At 30.2% G+C, this 20,777-nt stretch overlaps 1 protein-coding gene across 1 annotated transcript; it reads right to left on the reverse strand.

The window, feature by feature from the left end:
• Window positions 1–13,594: 13,594 nt before the first annotated feature.
• LOC120091894 (glucan endo-1,3-beta-glucosidase 13) lies at window positions 13,595–15,789 on the reverse strand. Its single transcript, XM_039050052.1, has 2 exons — window positions 14,393–15,789; window positions 13,595–13,799 (listed from the first exon to the last, which is right to left on the reverse strand). The coding sequence occupies exons 1-2, from the start codon at window positions 15,729–15,731 to the stop codon at window positions 13,765–13,767; spliced, it is 1,374 nt and encodes a 457-aa protein (XP_038905980.1). The 5' UTR covers window positions 15,732–15,789; the 3' UTR covers window positions 13,595–13,764.
• Between the last annotated feature and the right edge of the window lie 4,988 nt (window positions 15,790–20,777).

The raw sequence follows: 20,777 nt of genomic DNA on the forward strand, positions 1-20,777 counted from the left end.
ATATATCATATATAACGTTAATCTCCCATTGAAGTGTTCTAATGGATAGGGTATATATATTTACTTAGGTATATGCGAGCTAAAACATCCTAAGTCTAGGTGAATTATCCAAGTATAACGATTATAATTGGATTTTAATCTACAACGTCTAAGTGATAAAACCATTTTTATTACCTCAAATTGCTCACGCATGCTCATAAAACCGAGTTAACAATGCTCAATAGTTCGGCTATAATCCCCAGGTAGCAGGTGTTCCATAAACCGTCAACTTAAGTATCTCTAGCCTTAGACAGAATTATAGACCGATTGAGTTTGTAACCAGAGTTTTACAAGATAACAACCTATTTTAACTATTAAAACAAGTTGTTATTTGTTAACCCTAAGTGAGCATGCTTCTTATCTTTGTTATAGATTTTAAATGTCTAACTCATTTTATAACACTTTATAAAATTATAGACATACTACAGTATACATCAAACATTCCACATTTTAATATAACAATTATATTAAATACATGAAACCCTAAATCATGCATACTACATATTATAACATATTATAACATACTTTTAATGCATGATACATGTTTTCTATGGTGGGATTTTAAATACACATGGATACTTTATGCATACACAAGATTTAATTTAATTAAACATACATTCATAATGCATAAATAATTAAACAAAACTGAAATGGACTAGTTTTAGCATCCTAAACATACAAAAAAACTAATTATTACATTAATAATTGAAAAACAAAAACCATTGAACCGACTCGAACCAGACCCAAATTGGCTGAATTGAACCTCTAGGGCTTCAAAATGGGCTGAACCGGACCTCCAAGACATGAACCAGTCAAACCGGTTCAGTTGAACCGTTGGATGTTTGGCGCACGTGCGAATTGGGCTAGGATAAGCAACGTTGCAATGCTTCATCCCAATGTTGTAAAGCCACGGGATAACACCTTCAATTCTAGGCTGGTTGAAGAATAGTATTGCAACATTGTGAGGGTAGCATTGCAATGCTGTCTGACAAAAGCTTCATTTTTTAAATTCTGCATCTGAGCATGCTTCGGATTTTCTTTAATTATAACCTAATTGCAACTCTATCGACTCTAATAAATTTAAAGACTTTTAATCACACAATAAGACCCATAAACAAACAGCCAATTACAACAATTACTTGCAAATTGAAGGGAAAAATAGATGCCAAAACCAAAATTCATCCATTTCAGCAACCATTTCATGCAACTCATGAAAAACACCCACCATACTAAAATTAACGTAAATTGAGTACTTAAAACATGCTCTGATACCAATTGATGGAGTTGACATTCAACAAACAGAAGCTATTAAGGATCTAAGCACTCTAACTACATCAACTTTAGATAATAAGCTTGCATGTTCGTAGTTTTAGTATATTAGGATTTCAAGTAAATACCTTTGATGATTCTCCCAAATTTATTGGATTCACCAAAAAATTCTTCTTCAATCTCTGTAGTAAACTACCACAAGTATCTTCTCTACTAATCTCAAGCTTTAGATTGAAGTGTGGTCTTCAAATTGAGGGGAATTTGAAGTGATTTTGAGCGTTGAGCTAGAGAGGAAAAACTAATTTTTCTTATCTCTGATTTTCAAGTTGCATGGCCTTTAATCTTGATCTAAAACTTCAATATATAGAAGAAGATCATGTAGCTGAGATTAAACATGAAGTAGCCACTTCATATTCTTTTCAACTTAGTGGCTTGAGGTGTTTATTCAAAGTGGAATAAGTGGGATGATCTCACTTTTACTAATTTTCAATTATTCATTTCATTAAATTGAATTATTTGAAAAAATATAAAACTTATTTAAAGAAATTTAATTTCAAAATCAATTTGAATTAAATAAATTTTATAAATCCAATTTTAAAAATATGAATTTAATAAATCTAATTAATCCAATTTTGAATTACATAAATTCAAAAATTAATAATTACTAAATTGGAAAATTAATTAAACTAATTTAATTAATTTAATTTAATATCAAATATTAAATTAATATAACACCTCATTAAATATTTAAATCATATTTAAATATTGTCAACTCTCTAAAACCGTAATGTTTATTCGATAATTAAACATCAACTATATCAAATATAATAATCCAAACACTAAACGAGTTTGAACATTTCAAATTCTCTCAACACGTTATTCTAAGGTTTAATCCTTTTACGAGCCAGTAGAGGGACCTAATGGATGTACATATCATGAACTCCAACGGTTTGAGATTAATTAGCTAAACTCTTTAAAATGAAGTAATCAATATTCGTTAACTACCACGACATACCATTATAGCTCAGTGGTTGCACTCTCCTCACTATAGATATATTTCTGTCCCCTTCATTTAACCATAATCAGTAAGTTAATCCTTCATATGTCGTTCGTACTTACAGCTAGGTCAAAATTACTGTTTTTACCCCTATAATACATCTTACTCTTTAAGTCTCTACTGATTCTCTAATGAACAATTGGTTTATGATCCGAGCAATAAACCCAATCTCTCTCAACCACGAAAGGGTAGGGCCTCTTTGTTCAAAACCAAGAGTCATTATTTAATAGAACAACCTATCTGCCAATCTTAAAATAGGTAGGAGTGAATTCCGTCTTGCAGAATTATGTCACTAGCTATCTATCTGGTCTTACCCCTAAAATGGGAGGCTTATTGAGCGATGATGTTGAACCACTCTCACATATGCAGATTAAAGGATAATACCGAATAAATAGGAGTTCATATTTAGCTTAGGATTAAGATCGAGTTACCCTAGGTTATCAAATTGAAATAGTCAGTTTTAACAGTAAACTGTCGTTATAAAGAAAAGTGACTATTTCGTGGTCCGATCTTATGCAAACATCTTTCGCATAGGATGCCCCCACTCACATGTCTCCACATGAACAATTTTGAGATCACATTTTTTGTATCAATATACAAAGTAGGCCACATCCATAGTGTCCCCAAGATAAGGTACCCAACTTTATCCATATAGTTATAGACCTTTTTGGCTATATACTAAAACTTGATATTCTTTTATGTCTCTACATAAAGTTTATGTATTCATGTTATAACCATGGGTTAGTTTATTGAATTTAGTAATAGATGCAATTCAATAACATCTTTATTAAAAGAAATCTCAATAATTTCTTTATTGTGAATAGAATATGTTTAATGTTTACAGAGTTTTAGGACAGTCCCAACACCTTCCTGTCCATCGCTCCACCAGGGTAAGTAAATCTCCACCTCATCTTCAGGATTTTCACTGTTTATCCAATATTCAGTCTTTAGTGGAACCGTCATCTTATCATGAGGCTAGTACTAACCCTTTTTGGCAACGAGCAATGGATGAGGAACTTCAGGCGTTAGAAAAGAACTCATACTTGGGATTATGTTGATCTTCCTTTGAGCAAGAAACCTATTGTCTGTAAGTGGTTCTATAAAATCAAAACACATCCTAATGGCTTTATTGAACGTTATAAGGTTCAACTTGTTGCAAAAGGCTATTCTCAAGAATACGACATTGACTATGAAGAAACATTTGTTCTAGTAGCTCAAATGACATATTTTTGAAGTCTTTTAGCTCTTGTCGTGGCCAAACAGTGATGTAAAAATTGCATTTCTCAATGGAACTTTATCTAAAGAGGTGTATATGAAACCTCCACCTGACACGGCTCCTCCACCTTAAAAAGTATGTCGTCTTCGACAAGCCTTATATGGTCTGAAACAAGCCTCACGAGCATGATTTGCTACGTTCAGTCCACTATCACCCAACTTGGGTTTACTACCAGTCCCCATGATACCGCTCTTTTTACACGACAGATGCCTCATAGTATTGTTCTTCTTCTTCTTTATATTGATGATATGATCAACATAGAATATATGGGTTGTTGAGGTTTTTTTGTATCTATTTTTTGGTATTCTTGTGTATATAAAGACCCGTGTATTTATCGATTTTTTTAAATAATTTTATTTTAATAATTATTAACAAAAATAAGGTTGGGTTGAAAATAATGTAAAAAATAGGGTAGTGGAATCATAGACCTGGTACACAACTAGCCCTAAATCGTGGACAAGATTCATGACTTTCTTCGCATCACACGCATCTAGCACATCAGGCACTGACCTGACACAAGCAGACAGCCACATGGACAATCATGTAACATTGACAAGGTAATCGTGGATGGGATCCACGACTACCCTAAGTCGTGTACTGAGTACACGATTTAGTGGTCCCATAATGCGCCCCACGACCTTCTCCCCCTTCATGTTCTTCTCATCTCAAACTTTTCACTTTCTGCCTCTCTCTCATAGCCGCTGGTCCATCTGCCGTCGCCGTCTATGGTTCTTCCTATTTTCGTGGATCGTAGGTAACATTTTGTTTTTTCTCCAATATATGAGATTTTGCATAAAAAAAAAATAGATTTTCCAAAATATTTAAGTGTATGCTTCAAAGATCTACTGTTTTGTTTTCATTTGGACTAATTTAAATGTATGCTCCATAAATCTACATTTGGGTTGATTCTTTTTTTTTTTTTTTTTTTTTTTTTTTTTTTTTTTTTTTTTTTTTTTGTAGTTTAATATTATAACTTGGACAGTTAAATTTGGGTTAATTTGATTTTTTTTTTTTTATTTTAGTTTGGACTAATTTGAATTTGGGATGATTTGGTTTTTTTATTTTAAAAGAAAATATTTGGACTGGTCCTAAAATAGTATTCGAAGTGTTTGGAGTATTGATCTATTTGGATTGTTTAAAAGAAACAAACTTTTTGGACTGATGTCGAATTGGATTGTTAGTATTGACATATTTTGTATCAACTATAACCGTTGTAAAAATTTAAGTAAATATGTCGATGCATCCTGAAGATTTAGTCATTCTTGAACCTGAAAATGATGGGGACAGTGATATTAATGTAGACTTGATTAATTATTTAGAAACGACAGAAGTGCAGAACATGATCTTAAGTTGGTACCGTCAAAGATGTTCACACAAATAATTTGGGAAATTACTAATTCAACCTGTGAACGAGGGTCAACATTGAAGGAAAGGAGTAGATGTGTAGACAATTATAGTTTAATACAAAAAGGAATGTTATTTGACACTAAAGAAGTTTTACAACTGGCTGTAAAAAATATTGCGTGACAGAACACTTTGAGATTGTCGTAGTAGAATCAAATCAAGATATTTGATATGTGAGATGCAAACAATAGAAGGATGATTGTGATTGAAGGTTACGGGCATGTCAGCGTAAAACTCATGGGATGTTTGAAATTACCAAACTTGAAGGCGAGCACTCATGTTTGTACTCAGGATTGAGACAGGATCATTCACAGCTTGATTCAAATTTTATGAGTATCGAAATCCAAAATATGGTTAGATTGAATCATAGGGTATCTGTGATCCTACTCCAAGAAGCAATTAAAAAACAATATGAGTATAATGTTAATCATAGATGGGTGTGGTAAGCCAAGAGAAAAGCATTGATTGTTGTGTTCAAGACGACTTGTTCTTGTAATAAGTGGTAATCATTCAAGATTTCATGCTCTCATATAATTGCAGTTTGTAATTACATGTGTTTGACATACATACCTCTTATTGATGAATGCTACAAGTTGTCCTATTTCAAGCGATATTATGAAGGTCGTTTCCATCCAATACAACACCTAGATTATTGGCCAGAATTATCATTTACAGAAATTTTTTCAAATGCGAACTTACTAAGAGAATAAGGTTGCCCAAAAAGTATACGAATTCATAATGAAATGGATTGGAGAGAGGCTAGCCAAAAAGTTCAATGTAAGGACATAACAAGCGTACTTGTCCACAACGTACATGGTGCTTCCTCTTCGGGCCATTGATGACTTTGTTATGTAACCCATTTTTTATATTTTTTATTTTTTATGTCATTTTATTTTTTATGTAATAGATTTTTGAATTTGTTAGGTAATGGATTTTGTTATATAATTTGAATTTCTTAGATAATGGATTTTGTTATGGAATTGATTATATATAATGTAATTTGAATTTTTTAGGTAATGGATTTTTTTATGTAATGTGTTTATATTCTTTTAGTGTTTGTGCATCATGGAGTTTAGTCCTTCTAATCCTATGCAATTATATCAACAAAATACTCATCGTTCACAATCGATATGGGATAGTTCTTCTACTATAGTTTTGGATTGTCGTAGAAGGGAGGCATCTGCACAACATACTATCCCGTTTGATCAACGTATTATTCCTTACATACAACAAGCTAGTTTTCTTAGGTTGCACAAATTGGATTTATCCAACTTGATTGACACCTCATTATTGCTTTAGTAGAACGTTGGAGACCAGAAATCCACACATTTCACATATCTTGTGTGGAATGTACAATTATGTTGCAGGATGTTGCTATTCAGTTTGGATTATGAGTGGACGGAGAACTTTTGACAGGTTCATTACAATATGATTGGAAAACTGTTTGTGACGAGCTCTCAGGCGTTTGACCCGATGATTTGAAAGGCTCTAGATTGACTATCTTGTGGTTAGCGTCCTAATTTCTAGAATTGCCTCCCGATGCCGATGACATCAATGTACGTAGGTATGCACAAGCATACATTATGTAGCTTATTGGAGAATTTTTGTTCGCTGTCAAGACGAACACTTTAGTACATCTTATGTTTCTCCCACTGTTGTCTGATTTCGAGCATGTTGGTACGTACTTATAGGGTAGTACCTGTCTTGCATGGCTTTATAGAGAACTTTGACAGACTAGACTTTGTCAGGCTACTAATGCACAAACACTGAAAATAATGGGACCACTGATACTATTACAGGTATGGGCTTATGATAGATTTAAAATTATAGCACCACAAGTTTAGTTATAGGCCCCAGGTCATCGTCCACTCAATGCCAAGTATTATTTCATTTATATATTTATTCAGTTATCATTTTATGTAATAAATAAACTAATTGTATTTTTTTTAGATGGAGTAGTGTATTAGCTACCTTTGAACAGTCAACAAATATATTATTAGTATACTGACAAATATTTGATAGATTGATGCACAATCAGGTAATAAATGTATATACAAATGAATATTAAAAACTTTTTGGGTGTCTAATTATTCCTTTTTTTTTTTTTCAAATTAATTGGACATCATACATGCAAGATATTTGGTCATTACAGCCTGATTACTATCTTGATGGTTAAGATATCTGGTTGACCGGGCCCTCTTATATGGTTTCATATAGTAGAGTGATATCATCCAAATCGTATGTTGAGACAGTTCGGTGTGTGACAAACGGTAGCTTCGTTGTGCTATACACTCTCGACATCACACTAGATTGATTTTATAGGTAAGCATGACCAAGATTGTCACCGAATTCATACAGAATATATATCGTACTTGTGTGCACGTCATGATTATTGTGCATTGGGAGAAATAACAAATTGACCAACTTACGATTCAATCACAAGGCGATTTATCACACCTGACGGCGTTTACTATTACTGCATGGTAAAGTTTTATTATCTTATATTTCCCAAATATATGATATGAACATTATTTAATAATGATTTGTTTTCATCATATAGAATAATTTTGTCCAAGATGTATAACCGTATTCAGTATAACACAATTTACCAGAGTTAGGTTCAATATGTGACCAAACCTTGGTAATGTAGAAAGTATTATTTAATAAACAAGAAGTTAAAGAATTATTTTAACAAAGAAGTATTGCTGACATTAATCAAAGAAGTATTCGTCGTAGATGATAACAACAACAAGATAAAACTAATTTAGAGGCACGCGAAGACAACCCCCATGTGGAGTAAGTGCAAGGGGGTCATTTTTTAACTTCATGTAAACTTCTATTTTGAAATTAAAGAATTATTTTCTAAAGTAAACTCCAACTTGTCTATGAGTTCTATTTTTTATTTGTAGAATATTTACTTTGTTTTTTTAGAGAGAAGTACCACTTAGTCAAGTCATAATTTTATTTTTAATGAATTTGCAAACTACACTACAAAATATATAACTAAGTTTAACAAGGAAGAAATTTGTTAGTTAGAAATTTAAATTTTTTTTAAAAAAAAAGCAAAATAGGAAAAAAAAAATAGTCAAATCGTGGACCCCATCCACAAGTTTGGCTTTGACCAAGTCTATGTGGGCTGACATAGCGTTGACTAGATTAAAACGTAATCGTGTATCCGGTACACGATTTTCCTTCCACCCAAAACCACTATATTTTTAACAATACTTTTCCCTAACACTACTTTTGAAAATTCTTTTCTATGTACTTCATTTTTATCATTACTTTAAAAAACCACATTATTCTTGAACTTTCTCCGTATTTACCTATCATACAGAAAAATAGTGATATTTGTTCACAGTTAGTACTGGTGTGAGATATTTAAGTGAACCAAAAACCTAAAATTTAAAGAAAGCAAAGTATAATCCACTTGTGTACTATATTAAAACATGACATGTACACTTGCACTGTATAATTACTGAACAACGACCTATAAATCCTTAGTCTTAATTTAAAATTACGACCTATGTCTGTAGGCTCAATTTTTCTTTCAACGTTTAAAGAATTTCATTGCTACACACTTAATTGTATAATTTGTTTACAAAAACAATACACCTGCCAATAACTTAAACACATAATAAGAATGAAAATCTTTAAGAGGTAGAGTGGAGTCAGCTAGATGTATTGAATCAAATTGCTATAAGATAATCCTTGGAAATGTTTCGAAGAATGATTCTAGAATTCGATGGAATTCAAGATATGAATAATTGGTTTATGTTAGGGAAGAAACACATGTATATGTTATATTAGATATTAACTAGTTATATAGGAACTAAAGATATATCTAATCGGCTCGGAGTTTTTAGTTGGATAAATCTTAATGATGGAATAATAAGTTATAATTCATTGGTTGATTGTATCATTAACCATTTCTTTCTTTTGGTATGAGGAACTTATCATGAATCTACTGATTTTTGTTGCTTTCGTTATTGCTACTGGGTTGGCCGTCGGGCTTCTTCTATTGGACTTGGGGTTTGTCAAGATACTACTGCGGGCCAAGCTATAGAAGGGATCGCGAGACAACCCGAGGTGGGGGGAGAAATCCGAGGTACTTTATTGCTTAGTCTAGCTTTTATGGAAGCTTTAACTATTTATGGACTGGTTGTAGTATTAGTATTTTTATTTGCGAATCCTTTTGTTTAATCCTAAAAAAATTACATATTTCTTTTCGTATTTTATTTACTTGGACTTGTTGCTCTTGCTTTTTCGAAGTATATGAAGATTTCATTTCTATAATTACTTATTCGTTGGGACAATAACCTATGGGAAGTATGGGTGTTCGTGGGTTGGGTTGAAGGACTTTTTGGACCCAACTCAATCCTTTGGGTTGTTAATTTCTTCAACCCAAATCACCCTTCTTCCCAACCCAACCCAACCATGAAACATTTGGGTTGGGTTGGTTCGGTTTGATCGGGTTATTTTTGTTCTAAAAGAAAGTAAGTTGTTAATATGTAAAAATTTGATTTAATTGTTTTCATATATTGGATTAAGATTAACAACTCAATTTTAATTTATATAATGAATATTTTCTTTCCAAAGTGCTAAAAAACAATTTTTAGGAGTTGTTGGAGAATAAATTATCTAAAAAGATGATAAAACTTAAATAAATATATGTATATATGATTGTATCATAAGTAAAAAATATACATTATAAAGTTAATAATAAGTTCAGGTTGGTTCGCGTTGGTTTGAGTCATTTTAGGTGAACTCACGAACTAACCCAACCCACAAAAATTTCATTTATTTGAACTCAACCCAATCCAAATGAGTTGATAACCCAACCCAAATTGCATGGGTTAGGTTGATCGGTTTTTTCGGATCATCGGATTTTTTGAACACCCCTAATGGGAAAGATTGATTTAAAAATCTCAAATTGAAAACTTTTCAAAAGGAAAAGAAAAAATTGAAAAAGAAAAAAGTAAGAAGGCTTTTTAGGATTTCTTTTTGGTGTACCAATTCGAACGTTGGAATTGCCAGCTGTTGCTTTTGGTTCCCTGAAAATTTAATTTCATTAAGGTCCTTCTAAAAAAAATGTAAAAATTTCCAATTAAGCTTTATTGATATTGTCATGTAATATATCAAAGTGACATGTAAATTAAAGTTAAACCATAATTTTATTAGGAGTCAACTTTTTCTTACCAGATATTTTAGCAAATCCTAATACATTATGGATAAAATTTCAATTTATAAATAATCAATTATACAATTCATATGCTTAAATTATATATTTGTTCTTATATTAAATTTATGAGTCAACATGTGCTTGTGCAGTTGCTATTCATGTAATAAAAATGGAACTTTTTATTCATTTGTTTTGAAAAAGTACTATTTTACTAGTACATTATCATCTTATAATGATGCTTCAATTCATTCTATTGGCAACAATTTTCATTAGAGTATTGTAGAGGTTGTTTGTAACAAAAACATAAAATTGGAGAATCTCGAAAACAAATGATATTTCACCATGATGAACAACAAAGCTCAAACGTGAATCGAAATGCAATTTTTATGTTGTAATAATAAAGATAAGGTTTAACGGAGACTAAAAATGTATTAAATCACCTCAATACAACAGATCCCGTTTGATAACCAATCTCTGCATTTTTTTGTTTTTGTTTTAAAATTAAGTCTATAAGCACTACTTCCACCTCCCCAAATTACTTTTTTGTTATCTAACTTTTTATCCAATGGTTTAAAAAGCCAATCAAATTTTGAAAATTAAAAAAGCTAGCTTTTAAAAAACTTGTTTTTGTTTTTGGACATTTGACTAAGAATTCACCACTATACTTAACAAAGACTGCAAATCATGGTAAGCAACAGAGAAATAGACTTAGTTTCAAAAATCATAAAACTAAAAAATGAAATGGTTATCAAACGAGGACTAATTGTTTAGAAACCACATTCTTTTGTTGCAAGGTGTATAGTTCATTCTCATCAAGTATATACATTAGCGTAAAAATAGTTATATCAACACGATTCTAAATATAATTTCAAGTGTAACACTTGTGTATCAGTTATAATCAATACTCACTCAAATTTATATTTCTAGTTTGACATCATTGCATCAATTATTGTTAAAAATTAATTTTTGTCTTAAAATATGGTTGATAGTTAAATATTATTTTTTGTCAATATAAGCATAATTCAACTAGCATAAAAGATGCATTAATAACTAAGAGATTAGAGATTGGCAATTTATTGAACGTAAAATTAAATATATATAATTTATAATATTATATATATATATATATATATATATATATATATATATATTTATTAAGAAAGAGAGATAATCAACAAATATATCTTAATAATTGTGTATTCAAAAAATAAAACGTGATGATTGTAATTATCTTTATAAAATTACATATTTATAAATATTTTAAAAAATGGAGCTATTTATTATAGTTTTTGAGATCAAATATATATATATAAACTTTGAATAAGACCATAAGAACTTTGTGTTAAATATTTGTACTTCTCTCTGTTAGGAATGGTAGGTTTACATTCTCATCCTCTCCCATTTGTAATGTAATATGCTATATTAAAAGAAAAGTTAGTTAAACAACATACAAGAGTTAATTAAGTTTTCAACTTTTGATTTTTGGTTAAAAATATATATTTTTTAATCAATTGAACTATGTCAATATCCATCTATTTATGAAACGTTTTAATCATTCTAAATATTTTGCATGCAAATAGGTTGAAAATTAGAGGACAAGACAACAAACATCCCATGAAAAATCAAAAGAGACATATGGTATGGGTGTTATTTTTAAAAGAAAGGACAATTTAGGCCAATAATATTGACTTGAATAATCTTTTGTTTGGTTTCATAAGATATCTTTGCCTCACCAATTTACTTAATTTAATTGTCATTGTTCGTTAGGTAGTCATTCTTTAAACTATTGTCAAAAAAAAAAAATTTAGGATGAGTTCTATAGAATTTGGAGTAGTACATTTTTTTTCCTTTAACATTTGATACGCCATTATATGATTTCTTTTATGAATTTCATATCATACATTATATTTGAATAAGGCAATCACCTTCCATGATTAGTATTGTGGGTGATCTGATGTGTTGTTATCTAGATAACTTTCGTGTTCATAGTGCTACCTTGAACTCTTTAAATGATTTGTCATATCGTTCGGTATGATGTGTTTCTCTATTGTCTTACGTTCTTTTTATAATTTGTTTGACTTTGAGTTGTATTATTTAGAGTATTTGAGGCGAGTTTGGTTGTTCTCTTTTGTCCTCGTTTTTTTTTTTTTAGATTTTTTATTCATTGACCTCAAGTTCTATAAGGTCTTTTCTTCTTTGTTCGTTTTATCTTACAAGTCAACACATTTGGTGAAATCAGTTGAGAAAAAGAAAAAACTAAGAGAGGAAAAGGATTAGACAATTGAAATCCTCTTGGGAATGGTCAATTTAGACAGAATATAATATAAATATATATATACAAAATTCCACTTGGTCTTGATTTTTGAAATGCGCGTTGAATACAAGACCTTATCTTATTAACAATATAGAAAATGGAACAAATCAAAATTGAAATATTTCTCAACAAATTTATTGCTCCAAACCCATTATGAAGAGGGTTTGGTTTTTTGGTTAGGTAGGTGGCTTACTACTAATTGTATAAAACATTAATTCAAAATTTCACAATATGTATTAGAATATTAAGATTTAACTATTCGTTTTGTTTTGTATTTTTGGCAATTTAATTTGTTTTTACTTAATTAAACATATTTTATAAATTAAAAAGAACAGATTTATTTTTTGAATTTTTTAATCATATACTAAAAAAATGAATAGGATTAATTTGAAAACTACGAAAGAATGAGGCATCTTACATTTTTGTCCTAATTTTAAAAAATATACTATTCCGTAATTATTTTGAAATGTGATATTAATATCTTTTAAAATTAAGAAACTAATCCTTAAAAATAAGAGTGTAAAAATGTCTTCAAATTAATTAATAATTCAAATCCATGTGATGTAAACAAGTTATTAGCTTCCATAAATATAAAGGATTTTTCCTTTATTCTTTACGTTCAATATTACGGAAATAATGTTGATGAAAATATCAATAATATGTTAGATGTTATCAAATATTTACGAAAAAATTATTTAAAAAATTAGGAAAAAAAAACATTTTATGCTCTAAGCTAATTAATTGTTATTTATATTATACATTTGGTAGTTTATTGTTTATATTCAACGAATTTTTATATTCAGTTCGATATTCATGAAAATATACTTTGACATAAATTTTGATGTAAAAAAGTCAAGACAACAAACCGATTTTTTTTTTCTTTTGAAGGATTTTTTGGCCCGTGCTTGTCAAACGAAAAAGATAAAATTTCACAAGAGAAAAAAGACATAATTATCGTTTAGTTGTTAGTTCAAGAATTAAATGATATTTAAAGGTGAAAAAGATAGACAGAGATTAGTTTATTAATGCATCCAAACAAAAGATTGAGAGAGGTTGGAAATAAAATTTGGGAAGCATAGTCCAACTATCAACTTTAATATTAAATTTAATATTTATGTATTGCATACAAATATTATATTAGAATTCTAAAAAAATAACATAAAAATATAAACGTCAATTATAAAATGAAATTAGAAATATCAGCCAATCTCTCTATCTGCCGGAGCTCAGTACCCAGTGGGGAACTCGCATTTTCCATACTCTGCACCATTGAAACGACATCGTCTTATTATCTAAACCAATAAATATTTAATTAATTAAATACATAAACTTTTTTTTATTCTTAAAGTCTTAAGACTAGTCCTAAATTTCAAAATGTTATAATTTTATTCTTAAAATTTGAATTTTATTTTAATTTTGTCTATAGATTTCAATATTTTATATTTTTAAAACCAAATTTCTATTAAGTACTTTCAATTATTCACATCAATTTCTATTAATTAATTAAAATTATTTATGAAATAAAATTTTAAATTTAATTTTAAAAGTGATAAAAAATAGTGAAACTTTATTAAATATAATTCTTTTTGTGACTTTAAATTTATTAATATAAATTAATATTAAAGACGAAAAATAAATATTTAGTGAATAATCGAGAATTAAATTGAAGCAAAACTTAAATGTCAATCGTAAAATTTCAGCATTTAAAAATTTAGAAAACCAAATTAAAAAAATTTAAGAATAAAAAATATATAATATTTAAAAATTTAAAAACTAAATAAAAATTAGACTCCAATCAAAAAATATATTTTTCTTTTAAAAAAATTATAGAGGAAGAGGAAATTTTATACGTACGGGGAGGTTGAGTGACGACATAAGCAGCACCACCAAAGTCGCACGTGCCAGCCGCACGCTCCATCTTCTGATAATAGCTATTAAAAGCGTACGAAGCATGTGCCTCAATAGAGTTAGGATTATAACACGTGGCACCCACTTGAATCGGACGACAATCAGCCCCTCCTTCACCACAAGCATAATCCAAACCCGCTTGCAATTTCTCCGCCGCCACGTTCCCATTAGCCACGCACCACGTCTGCCGCCCTTTCACCTGAACTTTACTCCCATTAACCGGCGTTTGAACTCCACTCTCCAAATCAGCGAGTGTAAAAGGAATTTCATAAACCCTCTCTTCATTAGGGTAAAACAAACCGTAATTCCTCTCAGAAGTGGGCCCCGGTTTCTGATTCTCATTGAATAACGCAAATAGAAATACGTTGAGTGGGTCCCGCGGTCTTAACGGGGTCCCATTTCCCGTTAAAACTCTCTTCACCAAATTTCCGTTATACGCCGCCGCATTATCTGTATTAGCTCCGATTTCCTTCTCGTCGCCTTTCGACGGCCATCCTGTCTCCGTCACCACTACCGGGACGTCGTCGTATTTAATCGCTGACATAGCGGCAAAAACGGCGTCGACTTGGGCTTCGAAGAGGTTGGTGTATTTTAACCCATTGCCGGAATCAATAACGCCGGGATTGTTGCGAAACAGAGCATAATCGATGGAGATTTTATCGGAGTTATCGGCGTAAGCGAAGAAAGGGTAAGCGTTAACCATGAGATAAGATTGGGATTGACGGAGGAGATCGAGCATGGGTTTAATGACCGGTTCGACTAGGTCGGGTTTGAATGAACCGGAGGAAGTTGGGTAAGAGGAAGCGAGGGCGGTGAGGGCAATGGGGGAGGAGATTTTAATGGAGTTATGGAGGTTGAATTTTTGGAGGGAAGAGTAAACGTTTTTCATGGCGGGGACGAGGAATTTAGTGGTGTTGTTTGGGTCGACGAAGACTTCGTTACCGACGGCGATGGCGTCGATTTTCGTGGAGGGGAAGAAATGGGAGATGTTGGATTGGACCCAATTGTCGGTGAAGGAAGAATCGGCGGCGGCAGAGGAGAGGTGTTCGTTGGGGAGAGCGACGACGACGGAGATGTTGGAGTTGGCTAAGGCGGTGAGGACGGTGGAGTCAGTGTCGTAGAGCTTGATTCGGTCGATTCCTTGGTCTTTGAGGAGTTGAACTACTTTGTCCGGTGACGGAAGGTTGTCGGCGATTCGGCCGTAGTTAACTCCGACCCATCCGGCGGCGTGGGATAAGGAAATGGAAGAAAGGAGGAGGAAACAGAGAGAAGAGAAGAAAGCCATGGATTTAGGTTTGAGTAATTGCTTAGATAAACAGAGAAGTTTGGTTTGAGATTTTTATAGAGAAATAAAGAAACTGGGAAGACGACCAACCACTCTTGTGTTCTTGGTATTAGGTTATAATTGGTGGGTCCCACTGCTAAGGTGAAAAAATAGGAAGAATTAATTCAAGGGATTTGTTTTTGTTTCGGTAAAAGTCCCCCAGCCTTCCTTTTTCCTTTCTAATGTTGTAATTTGCATTTTTTTTTAGCCCATAAAAGGACATGAATTGTGTAAATTCAAATAATAATAATAAAAAAATTCTAAGAAAATATTAACGTATACTCCTAAATTTTAGGCCCATTTTGTAGCTACTTTAATTTTTTGTTTATGATTTTTTGAAAATTAAGTTCATTTTCTCCTCTTTTTTACAATAATTTATCTCTTCCTTAACTACAATAATTCAATTCTTAACTAAATTAAAAAAATAAAAAAAAAGTTTTCAAAATTAACCCTTTTCAATTTTCAAATTTCGACTTAGATTTTTTAAACCATTAGTAAAAAGTAGATAACAAAGGAAAAAAAATTAGGGGTGGAAGTAGTGTGTATAGATTTAATTTTTAAAAACAAAAACCAAATTATTACTAAATAGAACAAGTTGTATCGATTTAAACTATAAGCTAATAATCATATCAATTTAAACATTGAACTTTTATAATTATATCAATGTAAACTTTTAATTATGTTGCATTTAGAAAAATTTCGTGTAAAACTTATAATTGTATTAATCAAACATCCAAATTTTCATAGACAAATCAATTTAGATTCTTAAACAAAGTTTTCTTTAAAAATCATCAATACATTTACTCTAATAGTCTACTTCGTAAAACCTACATTTAAGAATTAATATACAAATGATTTTTAAAAGTAATTATAATAAAGAGTCTAAATTAATTAACTTATAAAAACTATCAACAGTTTCACACTATATTGATAAATAAAATTAAAAAAAAAAGATATAAATTAATATATTTATGAAAATTTAATAAATGGGAAAATAATAATCATAATAAAAGCAACCCGTGTGAGAGAACCGAATTTATGGGTAGTGGATGTTTAGGGACAATCAGAAAAATGCGGAAGAAAAAGGCACGTACTTGACCGTTTCCGATTCTTACTTTAGGGGGAAAAAAAAAGAAAGAAAGAAATTAAATATCAACTGTAAAATGAAAAGTATTAATTATTTTATTAGTAGTCGTTTATTTGTCGCCATTGCTTGTATCCGACGGTTTGGATTTTCTTGATTCATCACCTACTTTCAACTCATTCTCATCCATTCTCCTCTTTCCCTCCTTTTAAATTAAATTCAATTTACATTTTTTCCCTTTTTGTTTTTTTTACTATTTTTTTTTTTATCTAATTTACTCTCTTTTTCGATTTTTATGGAAATATCATAAATATTCTTTTTATGTTAAAAAAATAAAGCAACTTAGAATTTATATGGTTAATATTAGGTGTAGTAAGATAATAATTTGTAAACGTCACTATTCTTCAATTTTGCAAAAATAGCACAATCTAGAGGTCCTCCACCCATATTAGAAATAAAAAGTCTAATATACTTGTTCATATAATATAATTGATTATGATTGTTAATATACCATCGACATAATATACCCAATGACGTATATTATAAATTGTGTTGTGTTTTTTTTTTTTACAGAGGTAAGATTAAATGTTTTAATTTTTATATATATAAAGAATTTTCATGAATGTTCGAACTAGTTTAAGTGCATCTTGACTAATCTCACAGGACAATCTACCTTACTCTACAACATTTGAGTGTCAAGAAAACTAATAGAATATTAAATTCTAAGTAGATGGTCACCATAGATTGATCCCATGACCTCTTAGCCCTTTATTAAGGGGAGGTTTGTTGTATATTATTAAATGTTAATCTTTTATTAGGGGTGATCATTGAAACGGTTAAAATCGAATGCTAAACCGAATTAGAATTGAACTGAATCGATGGTTTAGTTCGGTTTCAAATCTAAAAACCGATTTGAAACCAAACCAAACCACTTTTTAATAAATATACTAAAAAGCAATATAATATATATATATATATATATATATATATAAGTTTTTCATTTTCCTTAATCCTTATGGTTTCAAATCTCCTCTCATATCTCATTCCGCGACTCACTCTCTATCTCAAACTCTTCATTGTCATGACCCGTCTGTCGCCTCTCACTCTCCTCTCAGATCTCACATCTCACTCTCCGTCCTCCATTCTTATATTTCATTTTCCTTCCAGGTACCATTGTTTCTTTCTCTCTTGCTTTATTTTTTGTCCTCAGATTTCATTTTCTTTCCAGATACCATTGATTACACGTAGTTAGCCCGCATGTAGGCAAAAATCTATCTTTTGTCTCGTGAAGTCTCATGAAGGTACTTCACGAGACAAAAGACGAAATGCGAACTTGGACTTAGGACTCTCACGTAAAGCATTTCTATCTTGAAAACAAACTATGAAACCGAACGAATATATGGTTCAGTTCGGTTTCAAAAGAAAATACTTTCTGAATTTTACGGTTCAATTTGGTTTGAGCCCCAAACTAAATCGAACCGAACCATGAACACCCCTATCTTTTATATATTAAATATTTTTTATACCTAATATAAATGCCGATATACCAAATTTGTTGTATATTCTTTATGGATTCAATAACATTGATTTATTTGATGAGGAGTCCTAATATACCAACAATATACATAATATGAATTTGTTAATTATCAATCTAAATACATACTTAGAAGTTATAAGTGTCATTGACTAAAAAGTTAGAAGTGTTAATTCACATAATCATATAATAAAAATAAAAAAAATGAAAAAGTCAAATTTATCCTTACATTGTCATTAACAATAAAGAAAATGGTACAACTTAAAACTGAAAGAATAATTATTTTAAATAACGAAACTACTAAAAATATTTTTAAATATAACAAAATATTACTGCTCATCATTGATAGACAGTGCTATTTGATTATATTTAATAATTAATTGATTCATTTTTTTATATTTCAAAACATCTCATAACCTAATATCCTCGACAAATTTATAACCCCAAAACCCATGAAGTGGGTTTGGTTTGGTTCATTTAAACTAAGGTAGTTGGCTTACTATCTTACTTTGCCCGTCCAAAGTTAGCCCTTTCTCATTCTCTCTCTCATTACATATATATATATTTATATTCAATGTTACAATTTTTTTTTTTTAATTTTTAAGGTTTATTTTCCGAATAACTAATAAATTAAAATAAAGTATTCAATGGGTTTCTATTAATAAAATATTAGATTTAAAAAAATGTCAATTATAATTTTATAGAGTTTTTTTTTTGGTCAAAGTGAAGTTACGCTAATAGTAATTAACATGCACATTTTTCATTGAGGTTAGGGATTCAATCTATCATCATTGCAATCGTTGTACTAAAATATATTGATGAATTTTTTTTTTCTTGAATTCAACAAGTATGAGAGATGAGGTTTGAGAACTTAGGTCTTTGACGTTAGAAAAATAATAATTATGTTGTATGGTCTATAATTAGTGATGATACAATGTGTTTTCTTTCTCAAAATTTAGATATACACACTAGTTCAATAAAGGGGTGCATATAGAAAGATGGAGTTAATGGATTGATTTTGATTCAAACTCGAATAAAGAAAAAGTCTAGAGAATTTTAGAAATTTAATGTGGAACTATGAAAAGACTAGATATTATTAGAGATGCAATTGGATAAATATTTTACAAAAGAAAGATGGAAAAAGAGTGGGAGAAATTTGCATTCAATAAAAATATAAGAACACAATCTAAATTTCTCTTTTCTGGTGAATTTGAGGAGCATAACCGAAATATGGATACCAATAAAATATAATATAATATAATAATAAACTAAATAAATATTAAATTAAATTAAACATAATATATAAATAAACAAATTAAATTAAATTAGCAAAATATAAAATAAGAAATTTCACTAAATTCTCCACTTTCTCAAATTTTCATGTAATTTGTTCAATGTGTGTCTTCCAAAACCCACAAAATAATACTATTTATAGGCAACTTGACAAGTAGGAAGTTGATTACTTGGATACTAATAATGCTAGACACATGAACAATACTTTGGGAAATAGAGGCATGACACATGGTCAATTGGCATTAAGTATGAGCATTTAATGAGCATCTATTATAATAATATGTCTCATTAAAATCTTACTAGGAAAAAAACCTAATGGGAAAAAAAATCCTAGTAAAGGAAAAATAGTACCTATTTCATATAATTTTTACTCCAGAAAAGTATATTTACTCCCTCTCATGGAAACATCACTTGAGATCTCTAAGTCGTTGCATTCCAATGTTGTGCACCAGTTTTTCAAAGATTTTGGTAGATAACACCTTTGTAAATAAGTCTGCTAGGTTATCTTTTGAACAAATTTGTTGTATAATGGTGTCACCATTTTCTTCAAGATCATGAATGTATAAAAGCTTTGATGAAATATGTTTTGCTCTATCTCCTTTAATATATTCTCCTTTGATTTGTGATATGTATGTTGTGTTGTCTTCATATAATATTGTTGGAAGATTTTTATTAGAAGACAAGCCACATGTTTCACGAATATACTGAGTCATTAATCTTAGTCATACACATTCTCGACTACCTTGTGAATTGCAAAAATTTCAACATGATTTAAGAAAATAGCCGTTATGGTCGTCTCACTGACTGCCACGATACAACAGTTCCTCCACATGTGAATAGATAGCCTATTTGAGATCTAGCTTTGTGTGGATAAGATAAATATCCAGAATCTGCATAATCAACTAGATCAAAATTTTATTTATTTGAATAAAACAAACTCATATCAATCATTCATTAGAGATAACGGAGTATATGTTTAATCTCATTCCAATGTCTTTTTATTGGAGAATAACTATATCTAACTAATAAATTTACTGAAAATGCAATATCTGGTCTAGTATTATTAGCAAGATACATAAGTGCACCAATTGGAATG

This window comes from Benincasa hispida, chromosome 11 (genome assembly GCF_009727055.1).
Source record: "Benincasa hispida cultivar B227 chromosome 11, ASM972705v1, whole genome shotgun sequence".
Taxonomy (NCBI): Eukaryota; Viridiplantae; Streptophyta; class Magnoliopsida; order Cucurbitales; family Cucurbitaceae; genus Benincasa; species Benincasa hispida.